The 24,195-nt window shown below is 31.4% G+C and overlaps 1 protein-coding gene across 2 annotated transcripts in view; it reads left to right on the top strand.

Moving 5' to 3' along the window:
• orb2 (cytoplasmic polyadenylation element-binding protein orb2) overlaps positions 1-23,760 on the top strand; it is a 127,996-nt gene extending 104,236 nt beyond the window's left edge. Inside the window, exons 3-10 of one of the 2 annotated variants that reach the window (XM_090181318.1) lie at positions 6,359-6,409; positions 13,228-13,251; positions 14,003-14,188; positions 14,424-14,513; positions 15,255-15,373; positions 15,453-15,567; positions 16,120-16,301; positions 16,545-23,760. In XM_090181318.1, coding sequence (XP_090037444.1) covers positions 6,359-6,409; positions 13,228-13,251; positions 14,003-14,188; positions 14,424-14,513; positions 15,255-15,373; positions 15,453-15,567; positions 16,120-16,301; positions 16,545-16,772 — 995 coding nt within the window. In that variant the 3' untranslated portion in view covers positions 16,773-23,760. The remainder of the gene's footprint in view (positions 1-6,358; positions 6,410-13,227; positions 13,252-14,002; positions 14,189-14,423; positions 14,514-15,254; positions 15,374-15,452; positions 15,568-16,119; positions 16,302-16,544) is intronic. The other variant, XM_090181319.1, reaches the window with a different exon arrangement.
• Positions 23,761-24,195: the final 435 nt, after the last annotated feature.

The raw sequence follows: 24,195 nt of genomic DNA, 5'->3' as shown, positions 1-24,195 counted from the left end.
CTATTTTTATCCGGTTATGTTACCAGAGGTCAGGGCGATCATATCACTAATACTTTTTATGAAATGGTGCTATAAACTCCTATAATTTAATTTTTATTCTTATTTTCTACAGTTTTAACTGAAAACGTTCATCAATTGTGAATATATTTATTTTAGATCTTTTTCCTGTAAGCGTGGTCTTCTAAAAATTCTAATCTTGGAGAAGCAGATTTCATAAGCCCCAAGTTTCGGTCTCCCTTTAAGTATATTCTGAAAATAATCATTATTTTAATACTATAAAAATCCTATAAATCTTATTGTATAATTTTTGAATTTGTATTATTCAATTTATATATACATTTGTGGCAGGGTTAGCTGGTTCAAACCAAAGTTTAAACTATGGCTTAAAGCAAGTGGTCTTTTTAACTTTGCTACGATATACTCTAAATTATTCCCAATTATTTGTACAGTTTCTTACCAAAACACTACGAAACTAAAACTAACACGTCGTTTCTGGCGAGACTTTTGTATTATTGAAAACCAAAAATTAATCTACAATAACACATTTTATATTTGTTTATTGGCTAATAATAATCGACTACGGACAGTAAAAGTATCTAAACTTGTATGTTTGTTTAAAGTCTTTAGCAAAGATGTGAAAGTGTAAACCCTTTAAGTATATAATTTTAGTGCGTTAATTTTCTTAACTCAAATTAAAACAGTATGTACAGTTAAACATAATTAACCCAATTGTTTAAAAGTAATATAAACCAGTGTTTTATAAACATCAAGTTTAAACAAATAAAAACGGTTATTTTTATTTATTTTTTGGGCTATTGACTTTCAGCCCTGCCAAAATTATAACATATTTCTGGCGATATGAGTAACAATTATACTTCCTAGGGATATTAATTTTAGTCTATAATGTATTTCGCCTAGTATAAATCGCCCGTGCGAAGAATATACCAATAAAGCTGGGTCTTGTGACGTGTAAGTGCAACATTTTAACAAGTTGGGCAAGACCACTTTTTATTTTATAAAACAACTATTGAAACACCCGTTCCCCAACTCGTGCCTAGGAAAATTTTGGCCATGATTCATTCTCCTTTATTATAAATATATACATTCTTGGTATTAGCATAAGTGTATAATATTGTTCCTTAAGTGTGACACTTCCTATTCTTCACACGCAAAAGTTTTACTGAGAGTTATTCACAAGACATACTGCATTACGGGCTTCGTCGCCGTTTTGCGTCCGCTCGCTCCCGCGTCACACATAGCCTTTGACAGCGCCTCGCTAGGAGGAGATTTTATACTATTTTGTGTTGACGTCACTCCGTTACTAGCGCTCAGTAAAATATTCCCCAAAGTGACAATACTTATGCATTATACTTATACATAGTATCCGTCATGTTACTTAAATATTATTACTTATGGTATTAGTTATTATTTGAACCTAACATTGGTAAAAGTGTTATTCGCGTACTGTAATAGACAATTATATAAAGTAGCTTTCGTTCCTAATAAATTACGTAACAATTCGACCAATTTAAACCCTTAACGGTTTAAGTCCGCAGGTAAATTCACGACGTTTTATCGCCAGGCTATTAAACTATTTTTGGTCGCTGAAAATTTAACTGTGTAAGATTGCCTATATACAAATATTCTTTTTAAAGTCGAGACGACAACGCTCATAAATATAAAATTACAAACGGCCCGCGTAAATACCGTCCGAACTCTGGCCATCGTGGTGGGCCATAAATTTAACACTTTGACGTTATTACGTCCGTTTTTGCCACTCTATCTTTCCTAAGCCTTTGGCTTGAGCTCCTCCGTGATATAAATAGGTCTATTTAGGAGGCCCGCCAAAAATGACTTTCGGTGAGAAAAAAGCAACAAAAATATTGTTAAAAAAACGAGCGTTCTTCTAGCTAGATTGCATCTGGTCTAAATCAATCGAGTATTTTTCTACTTTCCAACTAGCTTGAGTCTTAACAGCTTGGGCTTTTGCTATTTCTTAAAAGGGTGAAACTAACCGAAAAACGTTTCTTTTGCAATCTCTCTACGATTTTCTTCAAATGCTTTTCACTTTAAAACTAGCTCATTTTTTTATAAAAGTCTTTGAAATCGAGTGCGATAAAAAAAATTAGCTGAAAAGTTTTAAAAGTGATACGGAATTTCAAAGTATAAATAAGGTTATAGTTTGAGTTGAAGCGTGAAAATGCTCTTTTCTTGTCTTGTTTCTTCGGCGCCTCTAAAGAATAAAATAAAATGTAAAGAAAAAACTCCATCGATTTTCAATTTCAACTGAATCGATTCTTCTTGGCGATTTTTTTTTTTGTATCCCGGCGTAATTCGGTCGTTGAACGCTAGGGAGAGCTGCAATCGGACCTTTCTTACGGCGCGGGGAACAAGTACCTTGTAAAATGTTGTTAGATGTATAGGTTTTTACTGTTTTTCCTGTGTCTTTCGAAAGGAGGGAATACTATAAAGAATGCTACAAAGAGTGTATAGTGCCTTCAAAGAAAGTTTAATGATTCCTTAATATCCTTTTCTCACGACAAATTGAACTTTAATTAATATAAGATTAGTTTCGCTTTATATTATTTATCCCAGTAGACTAAAATAGGTTAGGCGCCTGTAGAAGTGTTCCACTAGCAACGCATCGGTGTCCAGGGTGAAGTGGTCCACCAGGCCATGGTCTCTATTTAGAAATATTCTTTCTAGATATAGTCAGGGCTCTTCTACAGCCCTGATATAGTAGAACTTGTTTGATGTTTAAAGTAATTTGGGTTATTTCTACTCTCTAGGGACTTAGCCAAAGGTACGTCGTGACGTCATGGTGCCATTTTTACTTCCAATTGGAAAAAAGCATGGGTGACGTATTATCTGGGTACGGGTTTCTGGAAAACCTGGAATTTCTGGAAAAGTCAGGGAATTTGAATATGGGTATAAAAACTAGGGAAAAGTCAATTAATTTTAAAAAATTAGTCTAAAAATCATTGAAAAGTCGGGGAATTTTAAAAAGTAGTCTAAAAATCAGGGAATTTAGTTTCCAATTCAAATAGGAAACGTTTAGTAAAATATAGATTATAAAATACAAAATCTTGACACAAAATAAGTCAGGGAAAACCTGAATAAGTCAGGGAATTTTATTGTGAAAAAACTGTGGCAACCCTGTATTATAAATAACTTTTCGCTTGTTCCGAGATTTCGGTGTAGGGTAAAAAGAGTAACCAAATGACGTCATTTTACTCAGATTCTGTATAAGAGAATAGTTTTGAGTATTCCCAGAATCGAGGTAAAAACGTTTTTCCAAAATAGCTGCCTGTGGATAAGCGGATGATTTGATCAGTTTACTTCCGCTTTTAAGGAAGAGTAGATCAGTTTACTTCCGCTTTTAAGGAAGAGTAGATCAGTTTACTTCCGCTTTTAAGGAATAGTAGATCAGTTTACTTCCGCTTTTAAGGAAGAGTAGATCAGTTTACTTCCGCTTTTAAGGAAGAGTTGGTCAGTTTACTTCCGCTTTTAAGGAAGAGTAGATAAGTTTACTTCCGTCTTTAAGGAAGAGTAGATAAGTTTACTTCCGCCTTTAAGGAAGAGTAGATCAGTTTACTTCCGATTTTAAGGAAGAGTTGATTAGTTTACTTCCGCTTTTAACGCAGAGTAGATCAGTTTACGTCCGCTTTTAACGCAGCGTAGAAATTGAAGTCCCAAGAAGAAGCCCTTGAAGAATGTTGAGTAATTCTGTCCACCAGTACAAGCGATTAATTAAATTTAGCGTAGAAAGTGTACACCTTATGTTCCAGAACAAGAGAACTCGAGATTAGTTTTAGTAGAATCAAGTTTTTAACAAATTAACTTTTGAATTTCAAATTACCAGACCTATTTTATTATTTTTACGAGTTTAAATATAAAATAAAAATATTTAATAGGCACAAAAAATATTTATCTATACATGCACGTTTAAACCGAAGAAATAAAAGTTAAAAATTGTTTATTTAAATTGAGTAGTGTTGTTGTTAATTTTCCGGAAAAATAAAATGCGGAAAAATTTCCAGAAAATTTATCTAATTGCGTAAAATGTTCTGCAAATCGGAAAAATTAAAAATTGAAACTTAAATTACTTTTTAAGGGTTTTTAAATTTTTTTAACTGTATATCCATATAAAATGTCTAATTACAGTAAACATACTACAAAACATTAATAGTGTTACATTTTTAATCAGTTTAAAGCTAGTCTAGAGGTTTAGTTTTACTTTTAGATTCGAAAAAATGAGGCGAAAATGCCGCTTTATTTAAATTTGCAAACAATATATTAGACTAATAATGGAATGAAAACTTTTATTTTTTTCGGGAAAATACGGAAAATGTTCCGACTTACTACACTAAAATTGACGTTTGATTAATTTTGAAAATAAAACTTTTTAATCGACTCTACTTACATTTCGTTTTTCGTAACGACGCAACTTCGAAAGCAATTAAAGAGTCTTCTTATCAGACATTTGCACACCGTCACAACGACCAAAAAACATCAAGGAGGAATAATTGGATGCTTTTTTCCCATCGTTTAAAAATCACGGGACACGAGATAGAAAATGAAATGATCAAAATATGAGATAGACCTACTTACTCTTTTTGCCGGCGCGCCGTACCGAAGGTTTTCACGCAAAGTACCCTTGCAAATTTTTAGGTTTTTTTTTGTCCCGGCCTAATTAGGATTTTTTCCCCCTGTATTGTCCGTATGGGGAACCGAGGGGGGGGGTGATAATGGTAACGGGTTGCGTTTGAAGAGAGTAGAGTAGAGTAGAGTATAGCCGCGCGCGGTAACCGTCAATTTTTAATTACATTTCCTTCCTTCTTGTTTGCTTCCGGGACTTGACGAGGGTAATAGCCCTTGCACTTTGTTGGCCACCTTCACGAATTACGTAGACCGTTTAATGAACATGTCGAATCGGTCAATGGCGCCGCCAGCAATTTAGAAAGTGTAGACTAATATCTTTTCTTCAAACTTTTACAAATTTTACAGAAGGTACGTCACTACCTAAGTTCAAAAACCAAGTAAACCCACTTATGCGTACCGGCTTTAAAAAGTATTTTTTTAATTTACTATATTTAAATATTTTTTCAAATACTATATTTAAATATTTTTTCAAATACTATATTTAAATATTTTTTCAAATACTATATTTAAATATTTTTTCAAATACTATATTTAAATATTTTTTCAAATACTATATTTAAATATTTTTTCAAATACTATATTTAAATATTTTTTCAAATACTATATTTAAATATTTTTTCAAATACTATATTTAAATATTTTTTCAAATACTATATTTAAATATTTTTTCAAATACTATATTTAAATATTTTTTCAAATACTATATTTAAATATTTTTTCAAATACTATATTTAAATATTTTTTCAAATACTATATTTAAATATTTTTTCAAATACTATATTTAAATATTTTTTCAAATACTATATTTAAATATTTTTTCAAATACTATATTTAAATATTTTTTCAAATACTATATTTAAATATTTTTTCAAATACTATATTTAAATATTTTTTCAAATACTATATTTAAATATTTTTTCAAATACTATATTTAAATATTTTTTCAAATACTATTTTCTAATTACGTATAATTTTTCAAATACTATTTACTAATTACAAATAATTTTTCAAATACTATTTACTAATTACAAATAATATTCGGATACTATTTACTAATTACAAATAATATTCGGATACTATTTACTAATTACAAATAATATTCGGATACTATTCACTATATTTTAATATTTTGGATGCTATTTAAATATTTTTGATACTATTTACTATATTTAAATATTTTTTGATACTATTTACTATATTTAAATATTTTTTGATACTATTTACTATATTTAAATATTTTTTATACTATTTACTATATATAAATAATTTTGGATACTATTTACTAATTATATTTTTTGCATACTATTTACGAATTATATTTTTTGGATACTATTTACTAATTATATTTTTGCATACTATTTACGAATTATATTTTTTGGATACTATTTACTAATTAAATTTTTTGGATACTATTTACAAAATGGGCTTGCTTTGGGGGCCCACAAATTAACTTTTTTTCGGGGCCCTTTAAAATGAAATTGCGCGGCCCCAAAGTAAAATAAAAAGTATGCCTACCCTTAGCGCCGCTACTGGAATCGGTGCGTTTTAATGCCCATTTTATTTTTCAAAATGGGATTTCATTACTAAATTAATAAAATTAATTATTGGGATTTAAGTTTGACGGAAATAAAAATTTTAAAACCCGAATTTATGAACTTGAATCGTATTAACAAAATGTTGTTTTCTGTCCTTGCAGGTTACGTGAACTACAGCCCTAACAGCTACCAGTCCATGGCGCAAGGTCCTGGTAAGTCGCATCTTCCTTTTTTTTTTCGTTCTAACTTAACAAAATACTCTCTCAAAATTTCCCATCTTCATTTTCCGAATATTCAAATTCCTATTTGTCAATAATATATTTCTCTGTTCACAAATTTCATTTTTCAATTATCTTTTTTTTTAATGTAAAAATGGAGAAAATGTTGTTGTTTTGTTTATTTACGAAGGACCCCTCTCTCTTTAATGGAAGGTGCTTTTATATTATAAGTTTGCTTTTAGTTTTAGCTAAATAAAACAACTGCGTTCCTTTCGGCGTCTAGCTTATTATTTTCCATAGCGCTGTCTGTTTGTCTGTCTTTAAAAAAACGACGAATTTATTTTTCTATTTAAAATACGCGGTTTTTACTTTTCGGGAATCTACATTACCCATCGAATTTACCGTTATTTCTTTGGAAGTGGGCCTTTCATTGGAAATGACAACCTCCGTGCCCCCCCCCCCCAAATACACATACACACACACACACACACACACAAAACCTCCTTTTCTGAAATGTGATTTTTCGCCTATATCTTGGGAGAATAATGGAAGGAAAATTAGGTTCCTCTGGTACGGTAGAAGGTGACACTGCAAAATGTTAGTTATTTTTCCTTTCAACTGACTCCCTCCAATTCAGTTCCCATCTCGCTGCGTGACGAGGCATATCTCGAAGACTGGTTTTATTCTAACGATATGTATCCATTTCGAGCTTATGGAAATTTGTTTTTATATTTTTATTCTTAGATAGCGTACCAACTACATTCTCTAAAACCAATTTTACCAGCAACTAAAATTTATTAGTATATATGTACTATTTATAAAGGAAACCGTATTTTATTATCAGTAGGAAGTTCATAAAACCATGAATTATTCGCTTTAAATTATGAAATCATCGTGGCCCAAATAAAATTACTCAACGAGCTGCGTTAAGCCTCTCTGAAAGGACAATTAATTATTAACTTCAAATCTGTATTCATCTTCTAATTTCTTAACTAAAGATGAATGCTTAGCTCCAATTAATTTAAATTTCTCGAAACTAAATGTTATAATAATTTGGTAATTTTGGGTAAAGTCCTTAACTAAATTTCTATTTTTTTATTCAAATATATTTTTATATGGAAAAAAGATTAATTCTTAGTTCCAACTAATTTAAATTTCTCGAAACTAAATGTTAGAATAATTGAGTAGAGTAATTTCGGGTAAAGTCCTTAACTAAATTTCTATTTTTTTATTCAAATATATTTTTATATGGAAAAAGATTAATTCTTAGTTCCAACTAATTTAAATTTCTCGAAACTAAATGTTAGAATAATTTGGTAGAGTAATTTCGGGTAAAGTCCTTAACTAAATTTCTATTTTTTTATTCAAATATATTTTTCTATGGAAAAAAGATTAATTCTTAGTTCCAACTAATTTAAATTTCTCGAAACTAAATGTTAGAATAATTGAGTAGAGTAATTTCGGGTAAAGTCCTTAACTAAATTTCTATTTTTTTTTATTCAAATATATTTTTCTATGGAAAAAAGATTAATTTCTTAGTTCCAACTAATTTAAAATTAAATTTCTCGAAAGTATATGTTAGAATAATTCGTTTAAAGATGAAAATATCCGAATTTATAATTTAAGAAGTTAATTTTTATTTCGTAAAATACTTTAACTGACCACTCCCAGATGGGGTTATTTTCGTAGTATCTGGTATCGCCGTTCGAAGGCTTAAGAGAGTCTATATAATGGGAGGAGGAACTGGGTGCTAATAATACGTCGACCTCTGGCCTATAATTTGGAGGCAGTTCACTAGAAGATACTATTTGAGGGGCATCTTTTTCTTGTCAGTAAAGCCCTCGGAAGTCTAAAGGGGATTTTTTGTAGTGGAATGGAGTTTCTGGACTCGACGGTACGAATATAATGACGAGGCATCTCTCGCTTATATTTGCTCCCAAGTATACGACTATAAGACTAGCAGTGTCCGGCGTTGCCATAGCGATGATGCGCCCAAAAGACCCGCCAGTAATTGCTCTCTCTCTCTCTCTTCTTGTTCCAACTATTGAACCGGAAAAGGACAAGAAAAACTATAGTTCCGTCGTAGTGTTTCGAGGAAGAAATGTCCAGAAAAGATTCAGCTGGTTGAATGCGATGTCCCTCTTAATATGGAACTGACGTTTTTGCCCCAGCCGCTCATTTCACGCGACCTATACTAGCTAATTCTCCACTTTCTATCACCATTCAAATATTGGTTTTATTACGGGTTAAAATTTGAATGTAAAAAATTGGACCAACGGAGGTAGACTATAATTTCGGTGTTGGTCCATTTGATCGAAAAATATGTGATCGACAGTCGATCATTATATGTTGCAATTGATCGAAATTCCATTTGATCGAATCCCATTTGTCATTTGTTTCATAAGATCGAACCTTCAAATGATCGAATACTATTTGATCGAATTCAAAAGTATTTATAGTACCAGTTGGTATGTTTTTATTTTACCGAATGTCAATATGAAGTGCAGAAGGAATAATGATGGAATAATTCATTGCTTTAACTGTATTAAGCCACAAAGATGAAGAGATTTTTACTTTATACACTATATGATGGAATTTTTTATGACATCGACGATAACGGCCCGTTGTTTTTTATATATATAAATAGGGTTAGGTTAGGTTAGGTTGATGTACGCGCGCCGTAGGCGCGTATGCACCGTTGCCTTTTCGATTTACCCCCAAAAACTAATAGTTTTAGCCTACAGTAGCTTTCGATCAAATGGGACCCGTTCGATCATTTGGGAATCGATCAAATAGACTCAAACCATAATTTATATTTTTCGCGTAGTAACACATTCGGTTTTTTGATCAAGAAACCTCCCATCACTGCATTTTGTAAAAAAATAGCCTGGAATATTATATAGCCTTAGAAGCATTTTATTATTTTATGTTTTTTTATTATAATTCCCCCAAAACGTCCACGTTATTTTAATTTTGTGAGAGTGAATAATTTTTGTATATTTTTATTTTCCTTAGATTAAAATTTTTTTTTGGTAAAATTCTAATTTTAGAAATGGAATGCTTGAATATGTGTTTTTTATGTCTCTTGTCGATTTAATTATACTTAAAATGTGGGAAGAAAGCAAAAGTTTACACGTTCGTGTCTGTATGTGTGGTTAAGTATGGGTCGTGGAGAAAATAAATTATCCCTTAGCTGTTTCGCGTGGAATGATAATATGAGCGGAAGTAACTGTAGGCATATTTCAACGAGAAGTGGGAGAAGTTTTGACTTTTCAGACTGTGGCCAAATTTCTTTTGAAAGACATGTCCCCCCCGTTCCTTTGTAGGGTCAGCTTTGGACTTTGGCTCGCAGAAATGCAATGGCCACAAGAAATTTCCTAGAGGTAAATTAAAACAACACCAAACCTAAAATTTATATATATTATTATCTTTCAAAAATATTATTCAATATCTCTTTATTATTATCTCTATGTTCACCTTATTTTATTGTTTCGCATGATTTTGGTTTCGAATTTTTTTCAATTAACTTTTTTTGAATATTTTTCTATCCACATGCGTAATAATTTTGATATTGGCCTGCCTCTTTTAGCATAATTTTTTTTGCTTGTTGTTTTTATTCTCCATATTCCCGTCATGGATGTGTTAAATCCTACCAAGTATAACGGTTACTACGCCCCCGTCCTTTTTTTACAAGCAACACCTGCAAAATGCCAAAATCTCTAACATTTCCTTTTCGCGTATCGGGTAACGGTTTATTGAAACAATGCTGTGCGGAGCTTAAAAACTGTCCTAAAATTTACGTTATCGCGAAAATTGATATTCTGTCCCAGGTGCTGTCCATTTTGCGGTTAAAAGGACTTCATATTTTTGTTACAAATTTCACGCAAAATATGTAGCCCCTCAAAAGATAAAACGTAATTAATAGACAGGTTAAACCAGCAACCAGAAAATGTGTAGGGGATCTTGTAGGAAGTGCAAGTTGTACACTGTAATTACTTGGTATTTAGTGAATCCCTATTATACATTATGCTAGTTTAGTACTTTCCCAAGCGCCACAAATTATTTTGTATGTTTCGAATTCGGTTTAATTTTAATTTAAAATTAATGCCCCTGTACGGTGTACCAGAACTAAAGAGTGCGTTAAAGATCGAGCTGTGTATTCATAGATATTTTTAATTTTTCCACAGTATCTGGAGAACCTGGAAAATTCGTAGATTTTTTAAAATAGGTCTAAAACTCTAGTGAAAATTTCAGGGAAAAGTAAAGGTATCTTAAAAACTAGTGAAAATTTCAGGGAAAAGTCAAGGTATCTTAAAAACTAGTGAAAACTTGAGGGAAAAGTCAGGCTATTTTAAAAACTAGTGAAAATTTCAGGGAAAAGTCAGGGTCTTTTAAAAACTAGTACAAACTAGTGACAACTTCATGGAGAAATCAGGCTATTTTAAAACAAGTAAAAACTTCAGAGAAAGGTCAGGGTATTTTAAAAACTAGTGAAAACTTCATGGAAAAGTCAGGCTATTTTAAAAACTAGTAAAAACTTCAGAGAAAGGTCAGAGTATTTCAAAAGCTAGTGAAAACTTCAGAGAAAAGTCAGGCTATTATAAAAACTAGTGAAAACTTCAGGGAAAAGTCAGGCTATTTTAAAAACTAGTGAAAACTTCAGAGAAAAGACCGTGTATTTTAAAAACTAGTGAAAACTTCAGAGAAAAGTCAGGGTATTTTAAAAACTAATGAAAACTTCAGAGAAAAGACCGTGTATTTTAAAAACTAGTGAAAAATTCAGAGAAAAGTCAGGGTATTTTATAACCTTCGTGGAAAAGTCCGGGTATTTTAAAAATATAGTGAAAACATCAGGGAAAAGTCAGGATATTTTAAAAACTAGTGAAAACTTCAGGAAAAAGTCAAGGAATTTCAAAGAAAACTATTTTCAGTAGTATAATTGCTCTAACAAATTAATTTTCTAAATCTGTAATATTTATTTTATAAAGTTTGCGTTTCGTTATAAATAAGAAAAACCTTTAGAGTATTCCACGTGTTTTTGGCTGTGGTTCAATAAGGGGTAACAGCTTGGAACTGGTCGCCCAAATCTCATTGAAACGTCGATTCTCTTCTAGTCGCGCGGGAGCGAGCGAAGTACCCTTAGATAGTGAGTCATCGTAAACCGCGGTCTCCGGAACAAAAACCGATATTGTTTGCGTAATAATTCGAGCCCTCCTTCCAACGAAATTAATTCCAAGATTAAATATCGAGCCGAGCGATAATTACGTAATTATTAGATTAGATTGTTCGTAATTGGGGAGGGGCGCAGGGAGGGGGATAATGTATTCGCTTTAGTAAACATCTGGACCAAGGATTCTCGCTGCGCTCCTAAATTGTTCGATACCTCGACATTCTGCATTTAGCTATTTAGCAAAGGTGTATGCGGGGACGAGAAAAGAGCAGTATCATCGAGCTAAAATTAAAATTCAATGACTACGCGCTATTATTTCGATTTCGTCACCACTAGAAGGTTGCTTTCGAGTTCTAGTTTGACGAAGAAACAACTGCGGGTATACAGTGAAATGCGGGCTCCATTGTGAATTGAGTTTCCTTATCCGTTGAATTCGCCGCGCAAGTATCCCCGCAATGGCTATGTCTTCGTCTTGGCTGCATCTGGGTTCGTTAAATACATTTTATTTAGCTTCCCCTACAAAAACATTTCTTTAGATATTCTATAGAAAAATTATCGGAAGTCTTTAGATCCGCCATCGGAATTCTATAGAAAAATTATCGGAAGTCTATAAATCCGCCATCGGAATTCTATAGAAAAATTATCGGAAGTCTATAAATCCGACATCGGAATTCTATAGAAAAATTATCGGAATCCTATAAATCCGCAATCGGAATCCTATAGAAAAATTATCGGAAAGATCTGCAACCGGAATCTCGTAGAAGAAATTATCGGAATCCTATAGATCCGCAACCGGAATCTCTTGGAAAAACTATCTACATTTCTAGAGAGTTTTAGTTATATTTCTAATGCCGCTACAAAATCCGGTAAATTTCGAGCGCGTTTTTATAGAAATGTCTATAGGATACCGAAAACCTAAGTCTTTCTATTAGCTTCTATAAGATTTCATAAAGTTACGTGAGGTACTTCTGTATAGGCTTAGCTGCTTTAGGACCTTGTTTTTTGGGGGATCAACCGGTTTTTTGCACTGAACATATATCATAACGCTGCTGTTTTTTCATTATATTTATATATATTTTATTGTATATATTTTTCCATTAATATAATTGTTTTCTGTTGTATAAATTATTTTATACAAGTATATGATCATAAACTTATTGTATCCTATAGGATATATGTACCGTCTCGAAACAATGCGTTGTTTTCAATTTAATTAAAAAAACCGGCTGAATCGTTTCCAATAACTTGGTTACAAATTTAATGTCAAATATATATTGGCCGACTGAAAAAAAAATTATGTATATGGAATTGGTTCAGGGTTTTGTGTCATTTTTTTGGCTTATAATCGCCCTGGTTGCTATGCAATAAAAAGCGCTTAGTGTGAATTAGCACATTTGTTTTTTTTTAATTCATCAACATTATTATTCGTTGTTGGTTTCTTTGGTTTTGATCGTTAAATGTATACAAAAAAAACGTGTTAAAAATTATGTAAATATCTCGGGAGCTATAACCGAACACGAAACGATCGATACTGTAAAAAAAAGAAGTACTAATTTGCATACGACAGTATACTAGGGTTTGTTTATAATGGTGATGATGATGTAAGCGTCATTTTTTCTCTTTTTTGTGTTCCACGCTGCAGCCCGGACTTTCGGACGCAGAAGAGGTAGAAATTGATTGTCTCTAATTAATTATTTGACTAATTAATTACATTAGAGAGAAAACAAGTCTGTGTTTGAGAGTTGGTCGTGGGTTTTGTATATTATCCACAGCGATGCGAGCGAGCCTATGAAATTGTAATAGCCAGGCCATTCGGTTATACCAAAAGTAAATGAACCGAAGTTAACAGACTGCTATACTCCCCATGTTGGAGGCGTTTTCCTTATGAAGTTACATTTTGACCTCGAATTGGAAATTTTGCGCGCTCCTCGGCCGAAATAAAAACGTTTTGGTTTTTATGAAACCATTTTTTATACATAGAAATAGCTATACCCATAATTCCCAAGTGCAATTTTACGCGTCAAAAGACGGGGATGGAAATTAGCTTTTATTTGACTCGATTTTCTCATCATTTTCATAAGGGAAACGCCCTCCGATTATGAGCGCTATTTTGATAACTTCGGTTCATTTACTTCTGGTTATACGCTTTCCCGATTTCGAGATTTAAATAATGAGAAATACGCGTTAAAATTATATTAATTCTTGTTATCCAAAATTTATCGGTTATCTAGGGGGTTAAGCTGGGTTTTTTTTTAATTTAAACTATCTGTTAAACTATTTCTCTTCTCTTTTACCTATAACTTTAATCTTTATTCCCTAACACTAGATCTTAAATTCGCTTTAAAATTGTGTTTTTTTTTATTATTTAAAAGTGTAGGAAATGAATTTCTAACACGGTGAAGTCTTTGTGTTTGCAGGCAAGACACCCTTTTTCACGGGCTTAGAGGACAACCATATTTTGGACGAGAGTCATTTTGACCAGATCGTCCCCTCCTTGGGTTCATCGCTCAGGTGTTCCCCCAAATCTCAAAGCGGGTCCGACAGCGGAGAGAGGTACTCTCGAAAAGTCTTCGTGGGGGGACTACCCCCTGATATTGACGAAGGTATATTCTCAATCGCGTCTCTTTCAAGTCCTAGGTTTTCTTCTGCCTTTCACCCTTTAAATTTACTTTCCTTCCAAACAAATACCCTGGTGGTAGGCCAACGTGTTCCGCTGTTGTCCAGCCTACCACGAGGGTATTTGTTTTGACGGAATGTAAATTTAAAGGGTGACAGTCAGAAAAAAACCTAGGCCTTTAACCTTTTTCGTTTCATTGACTAAATTACTTTTTTTTGCAGAGGAAATAACGTCTAGTTTTCGGCGGTTCGGTCCCTTAGTTGTGGATTGGCCTCACAAAGCCGAGAGCAAATCTTATTTTCCTCCCAAAGGTAAAGAACCGTAGGACCTCGTCGCCCTTGTCTTAGCCCATTTTTTGCGTCTACTCCAGATGATGGCGTAGACCAATTCTTGGGGGACTTTTCTGTCTTTGTTTTATTATCGTTTTTCGTCTTCGTGAGTTTTCTTCGCCGTCGCTAATTACTGGATGGCCTGCGGGGGGAGGGCTAGCGGATAAGGGTTCGTACCCTTTATATAGAGATTTTTTTTACGTTGTTTCACGTTACTCCAGAACCGAGTAATTAGTGTTGTTTTATTTTTTCCGCGTACAGATTTAAGGAAACTGGAGATAGGATCATTATTTCTTCTTTTAATGTTAGTTTTGGGTTATTACAGCTAGGAAAACAATACATTTATGGGCTATGATCTTCCCTACTTGCAATAAACATAAAATTGTAGGGGCTCCTTTCCCTTGCGTCTGCCTTTATGCTATGACATCGAGTCACACAGACATTTGAAAAATCTGGGTTAAAATCCAGTAGCTTTTCCTCTTCTGTAACTTGTGATAAAATATCATATTGTTATTGTACTTTCTCAGAGCTCAGAAACTAGTAAAATTCAAAACAGCGGTATCACCCTTTAACCATAGGGAATAATAAATGTCAGGTAATGGCAGCCAGCTATGACGAGGTGCGAATTGAAAAACGTTGTAACATTTTGAAGATTCTATAGTGTAGATGTAATAAGTTGAATTGGTACTTTAAGTGGTTAATGTTCTTTGCTTCGTGTTATAGGCTATGCGTTCCTACTTTTTCAAGACGAGTCCTCTGTGCAGGCGTTGATAGACGCTTGCATCCAAGAAGACGACAAGTTGTACCTGTGTGTCTCTAGCCCCACCATCAAAGACAAACCAGTATGTTATTGTTACCAACACCAACATTTGAATCAAAATTGAGACTTATTTCACTAAACCATTTGATTTCTTTGATTAGGTTCAAATTCGACCATGGAGATTGAGCGATGCAGACTTCGTTCTTGATGCTTCAATGCCTCTGGATCCTCGGAAAACTGTCTTTGTTGGTGGAGTACCTCGACCTCTCAAAGCTTGTAAGTAACCCTTCCCTGAGACCCAAAACGAATTAAGCGACCAACCTAGCCAAAATAGTGACATTTCGTTACAAGAACGAAACGGCTAAAACAGATGAACAAAAATTATCCAATGATCAATAGCTTTTTGAGAGGTGAAAGTATTACCCTGAAATTTTAATCGAGTCATAAATATATGCAACGCTACATAAAAATTGACTGATTGAACGCTTGCGCATGGTACTACGAATTAAATTCAATAATTAAAGATATAATCTTTTGTGATAATTTAATGTTGCAGATTCGAGCGTAAGCTGTGGACTAATATTTTTTGTACAGTAACTTTATTTTTTAAATTTGTTTAAAATTTAAAAATGTTACAATATGAAATATAGCAGCCCAATGAGCAATTCTGATCCTCACAAAATACTATATCTTGATGATTTTATGACTGGATTGAGTTTCAAAGTTGCCTTATGCGTAAACGGGGATATTTTCATGATACTTTAAATAATGACAGCCAAAGCTAATGTAATATAGGGATACCGCTTAACAAAATGGTATAACTTGCAGTGGAGTTGGCCATGATAATGGACCGTTTATACGGAGGAGTTTGTTATGCGGGTATCGACACTGATCCAGAACTAAAATATCCGAAAGGAGCCGGAAGGGTTGCTTTCTCAAATCAACAAAGCTACATTGCAGCTATTAGTGCACGTTTCGTTCAACTTCAACATGGCGACATCGAGAAAAGGGTGAGTGTGCATTTTTCGAAATTTAAGCGTAACCACAGCTTATTTATAAATAAGCCGTGGCGTAACTATCATAGCTGGTAAATAGCAATGCATAAAGGTTTCGCTGACTGTATATATCTGATGGTATAAGTAGATAAGAAAGTCTTAAATAACATTTACTAACTTCATTTTCTCTTTTTCTATTATTACTTTTACCCCCCACCCCTTTCTTATCTTGATCTTGCGAATCAATCAATGATGAAGGTGGAGGTCAAACCATACGTTTTGGATGACCAGATGTGTGACGAGTGTCAAGGCGCTCGATGCGGTGGAAAATTCGCGCCTTTCTTCTGCGCCAATGTGACATGTTTGCAATATTACTGCGAGCACTGCTGGGCGACCATCCACTCTCGACCTGGTCGGGAGTTCCACAAACCTTTAGTCAAGGAGGGAGCGGATCGACCGAGAGCTCTACCATTTCGTTGGTGTTAGATCATTCTTAAATTAAATAGAGAAATTAATATATTATTAGTCTATAAAGGATTAAAAAATAGGTAAAAAAATATAGTAGTTTGTAAAACTCGCGAAAACTGCTTCTTTGAAAATTCAAAGCAAAGAATTTGAAGAAAAAAAGGGGTTTGGTGAGAGAGTAAAATATTTAAACTTCTCTAGCCCTGGTATGATATTAAAACCCCCCACGCGCTCTTTATAGTCAAAATATTAACGGAGTACCCCCTTAACTTATTTATTTTGTTTGTATTTAGAAAAAAGTCAAGAACTTATATATATTTTTTCCTGCGGAATGACACTTTTTTTTTAAGTTTGCATTTACGAGGTGGAGAATTTAAATCTCCAGTTTTTTTAGTTGGTTTATTTTCAAAAACCCTTTTATATAATGTATTTTTTGTTTTAAAATTTTTTAGTTTTAGTCAATTTTTTTACCATTCTGAGTCCTTTGCAAAAACTAAATGCCACAAAAGTTATAACTAGTCTTAACCAAAAAAAAAACAATGTTCATCAGAAAAGCTTTGAAAATATTATAAACTTTGGATAAAGTTTGCTAGTCAAAAAAATTTAAAACACATTTTCCATATAGTTAAGAAATATAATAACGCACTTCTATAACTACAAAAGCTAGGAAATATAATGCCCTAACCCCTTTTAATTATTAATATCTCTGTTCTTAACACGTTTCGGAAAAGGAAAATATAAAATATCCCGGATTTTATAGTTTTTAAATATTTGTCAATATTTTTACCAAAATGAAAAGAGTTCTTGATATTTCAATTTCTCTTGATATACAATTTTCTACGTAATTCTCTTTCCCCCTATTTAGTGCCCCCCTCACGCCTTGAAGCAATAATATTGGTAAGTGAAAATCTTGAGATTTGAAACTTCCAGCGCTACCGCCCTTCCCGCCCCATTTTAAAAATTAGCCCCAAAGTAGCTCCCCTCAGAGACAAAAAAAAATTGCACTTTACCAATCATTTTTTATTATTACTTACCAGGGGTAATTTTTTTAGTAAGATACCCTTGGTTTTTTTTATAAAAGTCCTTTAATTACCAAAAAAAGTTTGTTAGCTTTTTTAATTTTTGATACGAAACGTAAACCGGTGTTTTTTCAAAGTGTATTGTTTTAAAAAGACACTAATATTAAGTGTAATTTTTATAGCCTTAAATATATACAAAAAAGTCATAACCCTTTAGTCAGTGTTGTCCCTAATACGTACCGGTCTCTCCCATTCAACTATTCGAATTAAATAATTCATATTTTAGTTGTAAAACCCCGTTCCTATACCAAATATAACTAATAACCATCGACTCTGGTTACCTAAGGGCCGCTAGTTATTAAAGAGTAATACTAGCGTCGCACTACAGTTATTCTTTTTCAATATGTTTTTAATGGGTTCTGGTTTTTTTCCCTTATTTCTTAATCTATTTTATTTTATATTATTTTGTTTCATTTTATTTTTTGTTAGTTATCCCGTCAACTGTCGCGTGCGATAGTTATTTTTACATGGTCATACTTTTTTAATATCTCCGTAAAAGTGAAAAAAGAAATACTTAGTCTTTCATATAAGAAAACATGAATATATTCATGACCAAAAAAATAAATTGTAAAAAAAACCTGATGAGGTATACGTTTTAAAAACTATTTGCGATACCATTTGCCATAAAGGAGTTCCTTGCCAAAAAAAGTAAAAGACACGGAAAAAATATCACCCTTTTTTCGTTACGTAACCCATTTAATACCAAAAATAATTTATTTTCTAAACAATAAGAAAAGATGAAAATTTAAGGACGGAAGCTTCATTTTTTTCTTGATGAAGTGTTTGTTTTAGTTATTGTTTTTAATTTTGGTTTTTAGCTAGTCAATTTGTATTTTTTACAATTTATAAATTCCTATTTTAAGCGGAAATTTGAACCTAATTTATATTATTTATTCGAAAATTTGAGTGGTACAAAAATAAGAATGTAGATTCATTCTTCTCGCGTTATCTAGTCCCTAATTTTCAAATATTTTTAGAAGCTTCTGTTTTAAATTTTTTTCTCAAAAAATCCTTTGCAAAACTTTTTCTATATTGTTTGGTGAAATGAACAAAAAATTTGCTAGCCAAATTACCAAAAAGTCAGTTTTCAGTAAATCTATACTAACCTCCGCAATCTATATGGATAGGTTAAATCCTTATAGGGTCTCTATAAAATATAAAACATAAGTCTTCAGACTTTTTAAGAAATCTCTTACCTTCTAGTCCCATAATACTTCGTGATAGATTTGTTATAGGAAAAAATAATTATTTTTAAGATCTGTACGAAAAAGTGTCTTAAGCACGCTCTTACTGTATTATTTAGTTACAAGCTATTTCCAAAAACAGTTCAAAATAAACCCCTATACAACAATGGTATAATATATAAAACTCTTTGGAGATGTCTTTCTTTAAGACTATCACGCTATTATTAAAATCAGCGTGTAGAATTATATGTATCCCTAAAATCAGATACCTTAGCTGATTGCGATCAAGATGAAAAAGAAATACGAGACAAAAATAACCCTTTGATAATAAATAATGCAATTCAAGGCAAAGCGAATAAATAAATAAATATAGCTTAATCGTAAAATGAAAACAAAAAATTATCAAACTTTTCTTCTCTATATATTTCGCAGTTGTGAGTGCTGTAGGACAGTAAATATAAAATTGTTGTGATTAAATTAAAAATGCTACTAGCACTCTATCAATCTATCTCTCTAAAAAACAAAAAAAAAACCCTCTATCTCTCTATTATATAATGAAAAAAGTAAGACTATTCAAAATGTGTGAATCCACCACACCCCTCAAACATTTCTCCTTATGTCTTTTGGAAATTGTTCGTATTTTGAATAAAAATATAAAAAACAAGCAGTTTTTTCGGGGTTAGACCGTCGTTACCAATACGATTGTCAGATAATTTTCACCTTTTCCCATAATTTTCATTTTTATTTTAAACCAAAAAAATGTGCACCTCAAAATAACAAAAAAAGCTGTGTTATATAGAAAAAAATCCTTATAGTATACCGTATTTCTAGTATTGAAATAAAACTGTTGTTAACTATATGATAGCCAAGTGATTACCACACATTTTTCGAAAACGTATTGACGTTATGTATAAATATAATTCCCCAATAAGAGGTGTATTATAAATACCTAATGTAATGTAACACTAAAACCATTGCTAGCTTTATTTATTTATTGAAGTGAAAAAAAATACAAAATCTTTAAAAAAAAAAACTACACTGACACATTAAATTGTGTTTTATATTTTTAGGGGTAGGGACAATCAATCAAGTTTATTGTATTTTACAAAAATGAGTGCGGAAAGTGGTCTAGTCAGAATATTAAAAAAAACTGATGATAAATTTGTCTTGTAAAATAATAAGGTAAAATACAATACAAAGACTTTCTTGAGATTTTTTCGAGTCTTAAAAAAATAATACAACCACCCTTAGCAAAAAAAAGAGAAAAAAGTGTGATTTAAAAATACTAGTTTTTTGTAGACATAAGGGACAAAAATTTTTTCTAACTTCCATGGTGTCACGTTTTTCACCTAGTACACCATTTTTGTACACTCTTTCGTGCCATTTTTTTGTATTTAATGAAAAAGGGGTTTAAAATACTAAACAAATGCGGTTCCTCACGAATTGCCGAAAAATTAATACATGTATGCTAGGGGTTTTCGCCGCGACTTTGAGTACAATATAATGCGAAGAAAATACAAAAAGTTTAAAAATTTCACCACCCTATTTAGCATTTTATGCAATATTTTAAAAAAAGTAAAAAAATGGACCCTGACAAAATAAAACAAATCTTTGTGATTATAACAAATCTTGGATATAAGAAATAAATCTCTCAAACTCCCAAATGAAATCTTTTCTAAGGAAACTTTAAACTTTATAGATTTTCTTTTATTTAAGGATAAATTTTCAATATTTACGCGTAGCTATAAATGCTAATTTTAGGTCTCGTATTTTAATGGTAACAGAGTGCGAATGGTCAAAACCTGTCAACCTAGGAAAATTTTGGCTCATTTTTTAATTAGCATTTTTTTAAAAAAACTCATTGGGATATCTACTTAGAGAAAACTAGATTTTTCCCCTGATTTTAAATTTTTGAAACGTTTCCTATAAATATATAAAAAATATTTTTCCCTAACTTTCCTTCTTCCAAGCTTAATTAATAAATTTCTCGTAAAAATTGTACAGTAGAAAATTTACAAAAATCAAACTGTTTTTTAAAAATTGTAAAGGCTAAAAAAAAATTATTTTTATCGCAGTTGTAAAAAAAAATAATAAATATGTATAAATTACCGTAAAAAGCTGTAGGTCTTAATTTATATAAAAAAATTATTATAATTATAACGCTGATAAGGCGAGAGAGAATGAACTGAAATTTATCACCATATTTGGCCAAACTTTGACATTTCAGACTTAATCTAGTGATAAAAACCTTTGGTATTTTAAAATTTTTTGCCATTCACCGTACAAAGCCGAAAAACTTTTTATTAAAATATTCATACCAAAATATTTTAATAGATGAAAACAATGTCTGCCTTAGATGATATGAAAGAGTTTTTATAACGTCAAATTTTCCAGCACATATCAGGCAGCCAATTATAGCTGCATTTTCAAATTGCTCAGTATATTTTTGTACACTTTCATTTACTATTTCCCAACAATTTTTCCTTTTTCTAAGAATACAAAAATGTTTTTTTATAAGCTAAAAAACCGCGAGGTAAAAAACATTTTATACGCAAAAAGTGAATGTTACATCTAAAGATGGTATATAGCTGCACATTGTATAGCTTAAGCAGCTATTTGGAAATTACAAAAAAAAAATTTCTTTTCGGTGCCAAATTAACAAAAACTGATCACTAATTCATTTAGAGATCCAGTAATGAAATGATCCTGCCTTTATATAAGCTCGTCGTTTGAGCCTTGGATGTTGTTAGGTTAGTTCAATTGTGCTGGTCGATGTTTTTTAATGAGTGTGTTTTTAGTCGAACATTTTAACGCGCAGATTAAAACAAAAGCCACATTATAAAAAATTTTAATAAACATTTTTCGGTAAAAAATATGTAGTTTGGCCAAAAATTGTGATAAATTCAATCTATATCTCCCAATATTTAAGACCTTATCACGATTAAAAACCCCGTGAAATAATTTTTAAACAATTTGATTTTTACAAATTATAACCCAGTATCAATACATAGTTTGGGTGATGTTTTTTTTAACTGACTGATATAAATGAAATTTAAAAAAAAAGAGTAAACATGTGGAAAGCTCTAAATTGCCCAGCTTTTAAATTCGCTTAATTTTACACCCTAATTGAAATAAACGTAAGAGGGTTAAAATTGGTCATGAATTTGAATCGTTAAAAGTAATTTAAAAAAAATACATTTAACGTGAAAAAAATTGGAAAAGGAAACAATTTGGGCCTGTGAGAGTGAGCTTTTAAAAATTTTTTATTGTACTAGAAGCTAAAAAAAACACTAAATGAAAATATATCTTTTAATAAGCCTTTGTAAGTAATGTTAAATTTTCTCAAGATTTATAACGTTTCACATTTTTGTATTTTCTGACTGTTGTAGTAAATTTTCTGGTGGGGACTGAATGTGTGCACGTGAAAATAATTTTTCTTGGTTACTTTTTACGTTATGGACATAAAACAGCAAAACATTTTTTAAACAAACTTAGGGGAAAAATAAAATAATGAGAAAAAGCACCAATTTCGCGTTATCACTAAATTGAAAAAAAAATAGGAAATTAAATTAATTTTATGGTGCTACATTGTACAATTCAATTGAAAAAAAAATGTTTTGCTGAATTTTTTTCACCTAAATAAGCCGCCCTTTCCTTAAATAAAAAAAAAGAAAATACAGTCTAATTTTCAATTGACAAAATAAAAAGATTTGTTGCGAAAAAACTATTGTATAGAAAACAAAATTCCTCTTATAAATATTTAAACAAACAAATTGCGACCTACAAAAAATTGTCATGGTTTTTCAAGTATATTTTGCTAGTTGTAAGTTGTGCTCGTAAAGCAGCGTTGAAAATTGATAGGAAATAATTTTCAAATCATAAGAGGACATAAAAATTATGTAAGGATTGGTAACAAAAAAAATATAAAAGGCACCTATAGTACAGCCTTTTCGGAAGTGCAATATTTAGGGAGCTTGTGTAAAAATATTATAGTGAGGCAATTTGAGTCAAACCAAAATTAGGAAAAACTTGAATTGGATAAAAATAAAAAACACGTCAAAATACAAAATTATTTCGAAATGAAATACTGTTGAGTTTGAGCCCTTTTTAATTATCAAAGGTGAAAAAAATATTTAAAGTAATGACAATAATATTTGTCACACTCTGCAGTTTTGAATGATACCAACCTAACAGCACATGTTAAGTTGTTACACCCAAGTTTTTGCTAAATGAAAAAAAGATACCCTAATTTTTTACTATCCCCATCCCCCACTTATCCCAACATTGTAAAAAAAAAGTAAATAGTTAATTACCTTATACCATATATTATAAATACATTTTTCGAAAAATAAACTGTTTTGTAGCATTAAAATATTTCTAAACCAAAAAAGCTTTTTATTAAATTATTTTGTAAAAAAAATATGAAATTGTAACGATACTGGTGATATAACTCTGAAAAATATCTTTTATTGTATAATTAACTTATTTGAAATTATTTTTTTGCGGGGTTATTATTTAGTAATCTCCCATCCAGTATTATAGTTAGTTTACATGGCAAGAAGAAAACCTTGAATTATATTTTTGTGAACAGAGTTTTTTAGTGTGTGGTGGTTTTTTAAAATCCTCCCTTAAATTATTTGATTTGTTTTTTATAACTGGTTGAAGAGCTAGTGCAGAGGCAAATCTTTGTATAAAACAAAAAACAGCCATCTTAATAGTGATAAAAAAATATTAGTTGCATTTTTTTCTATTTTGTATAATTTTTACACCAAAGATAGTTTACGCTATTTTTTCCTCAGTTTAAGAAATCTTTTGGTAAAACTTATAAATTGTACAACATATCGGTACCGAACATTTTCCTAGTTATTGTACTTTTCATACTTTTAGCCATAATTTTAAGTAAATTTGTAGTGTTCATACAATATTACGAAACTATAAACCTCTGCCATCGTAAAAAAAACAGTTTTGCAAAAAGATTTTTTTCAACTGAAGAAAAAAAATATATAAATAAGAACTTATTTTCAAGAAATTGGATTTTAAAAAATTATAGAAACCCATTGCAATTTTGATATTTATTGGAACAAGCTTGGAGCACGTGTCAAAAAAATGAAACAAAAATTTGAAAAATAGAGCAACACTAAAAAAAACTAAATTGAAGTAAAACAATAACTAAGAAATAGG

The sequence above is a fragment of the Leiobunum rupestre genome, chromosome 7, assembly GCF_980474605.1.
Source record: "Leiobunum rupestre chromosome 7, qqLeiRupe1.1.hap1, whole genome shotgun sequence".
In the NCBI taxonomy this organism is placed as follows: domain Eukaryota; kingdom Metazoa; phylum Arthropoda; class Arachnida; order Opiliones; family Sclerosomatidae; genus Leiobunum; species Leiobunum rupestre.
Note: the sequence above shows the minus strand (reverse complement) of the source record. Positions and strands in the feature narration are given on the sequence as shown.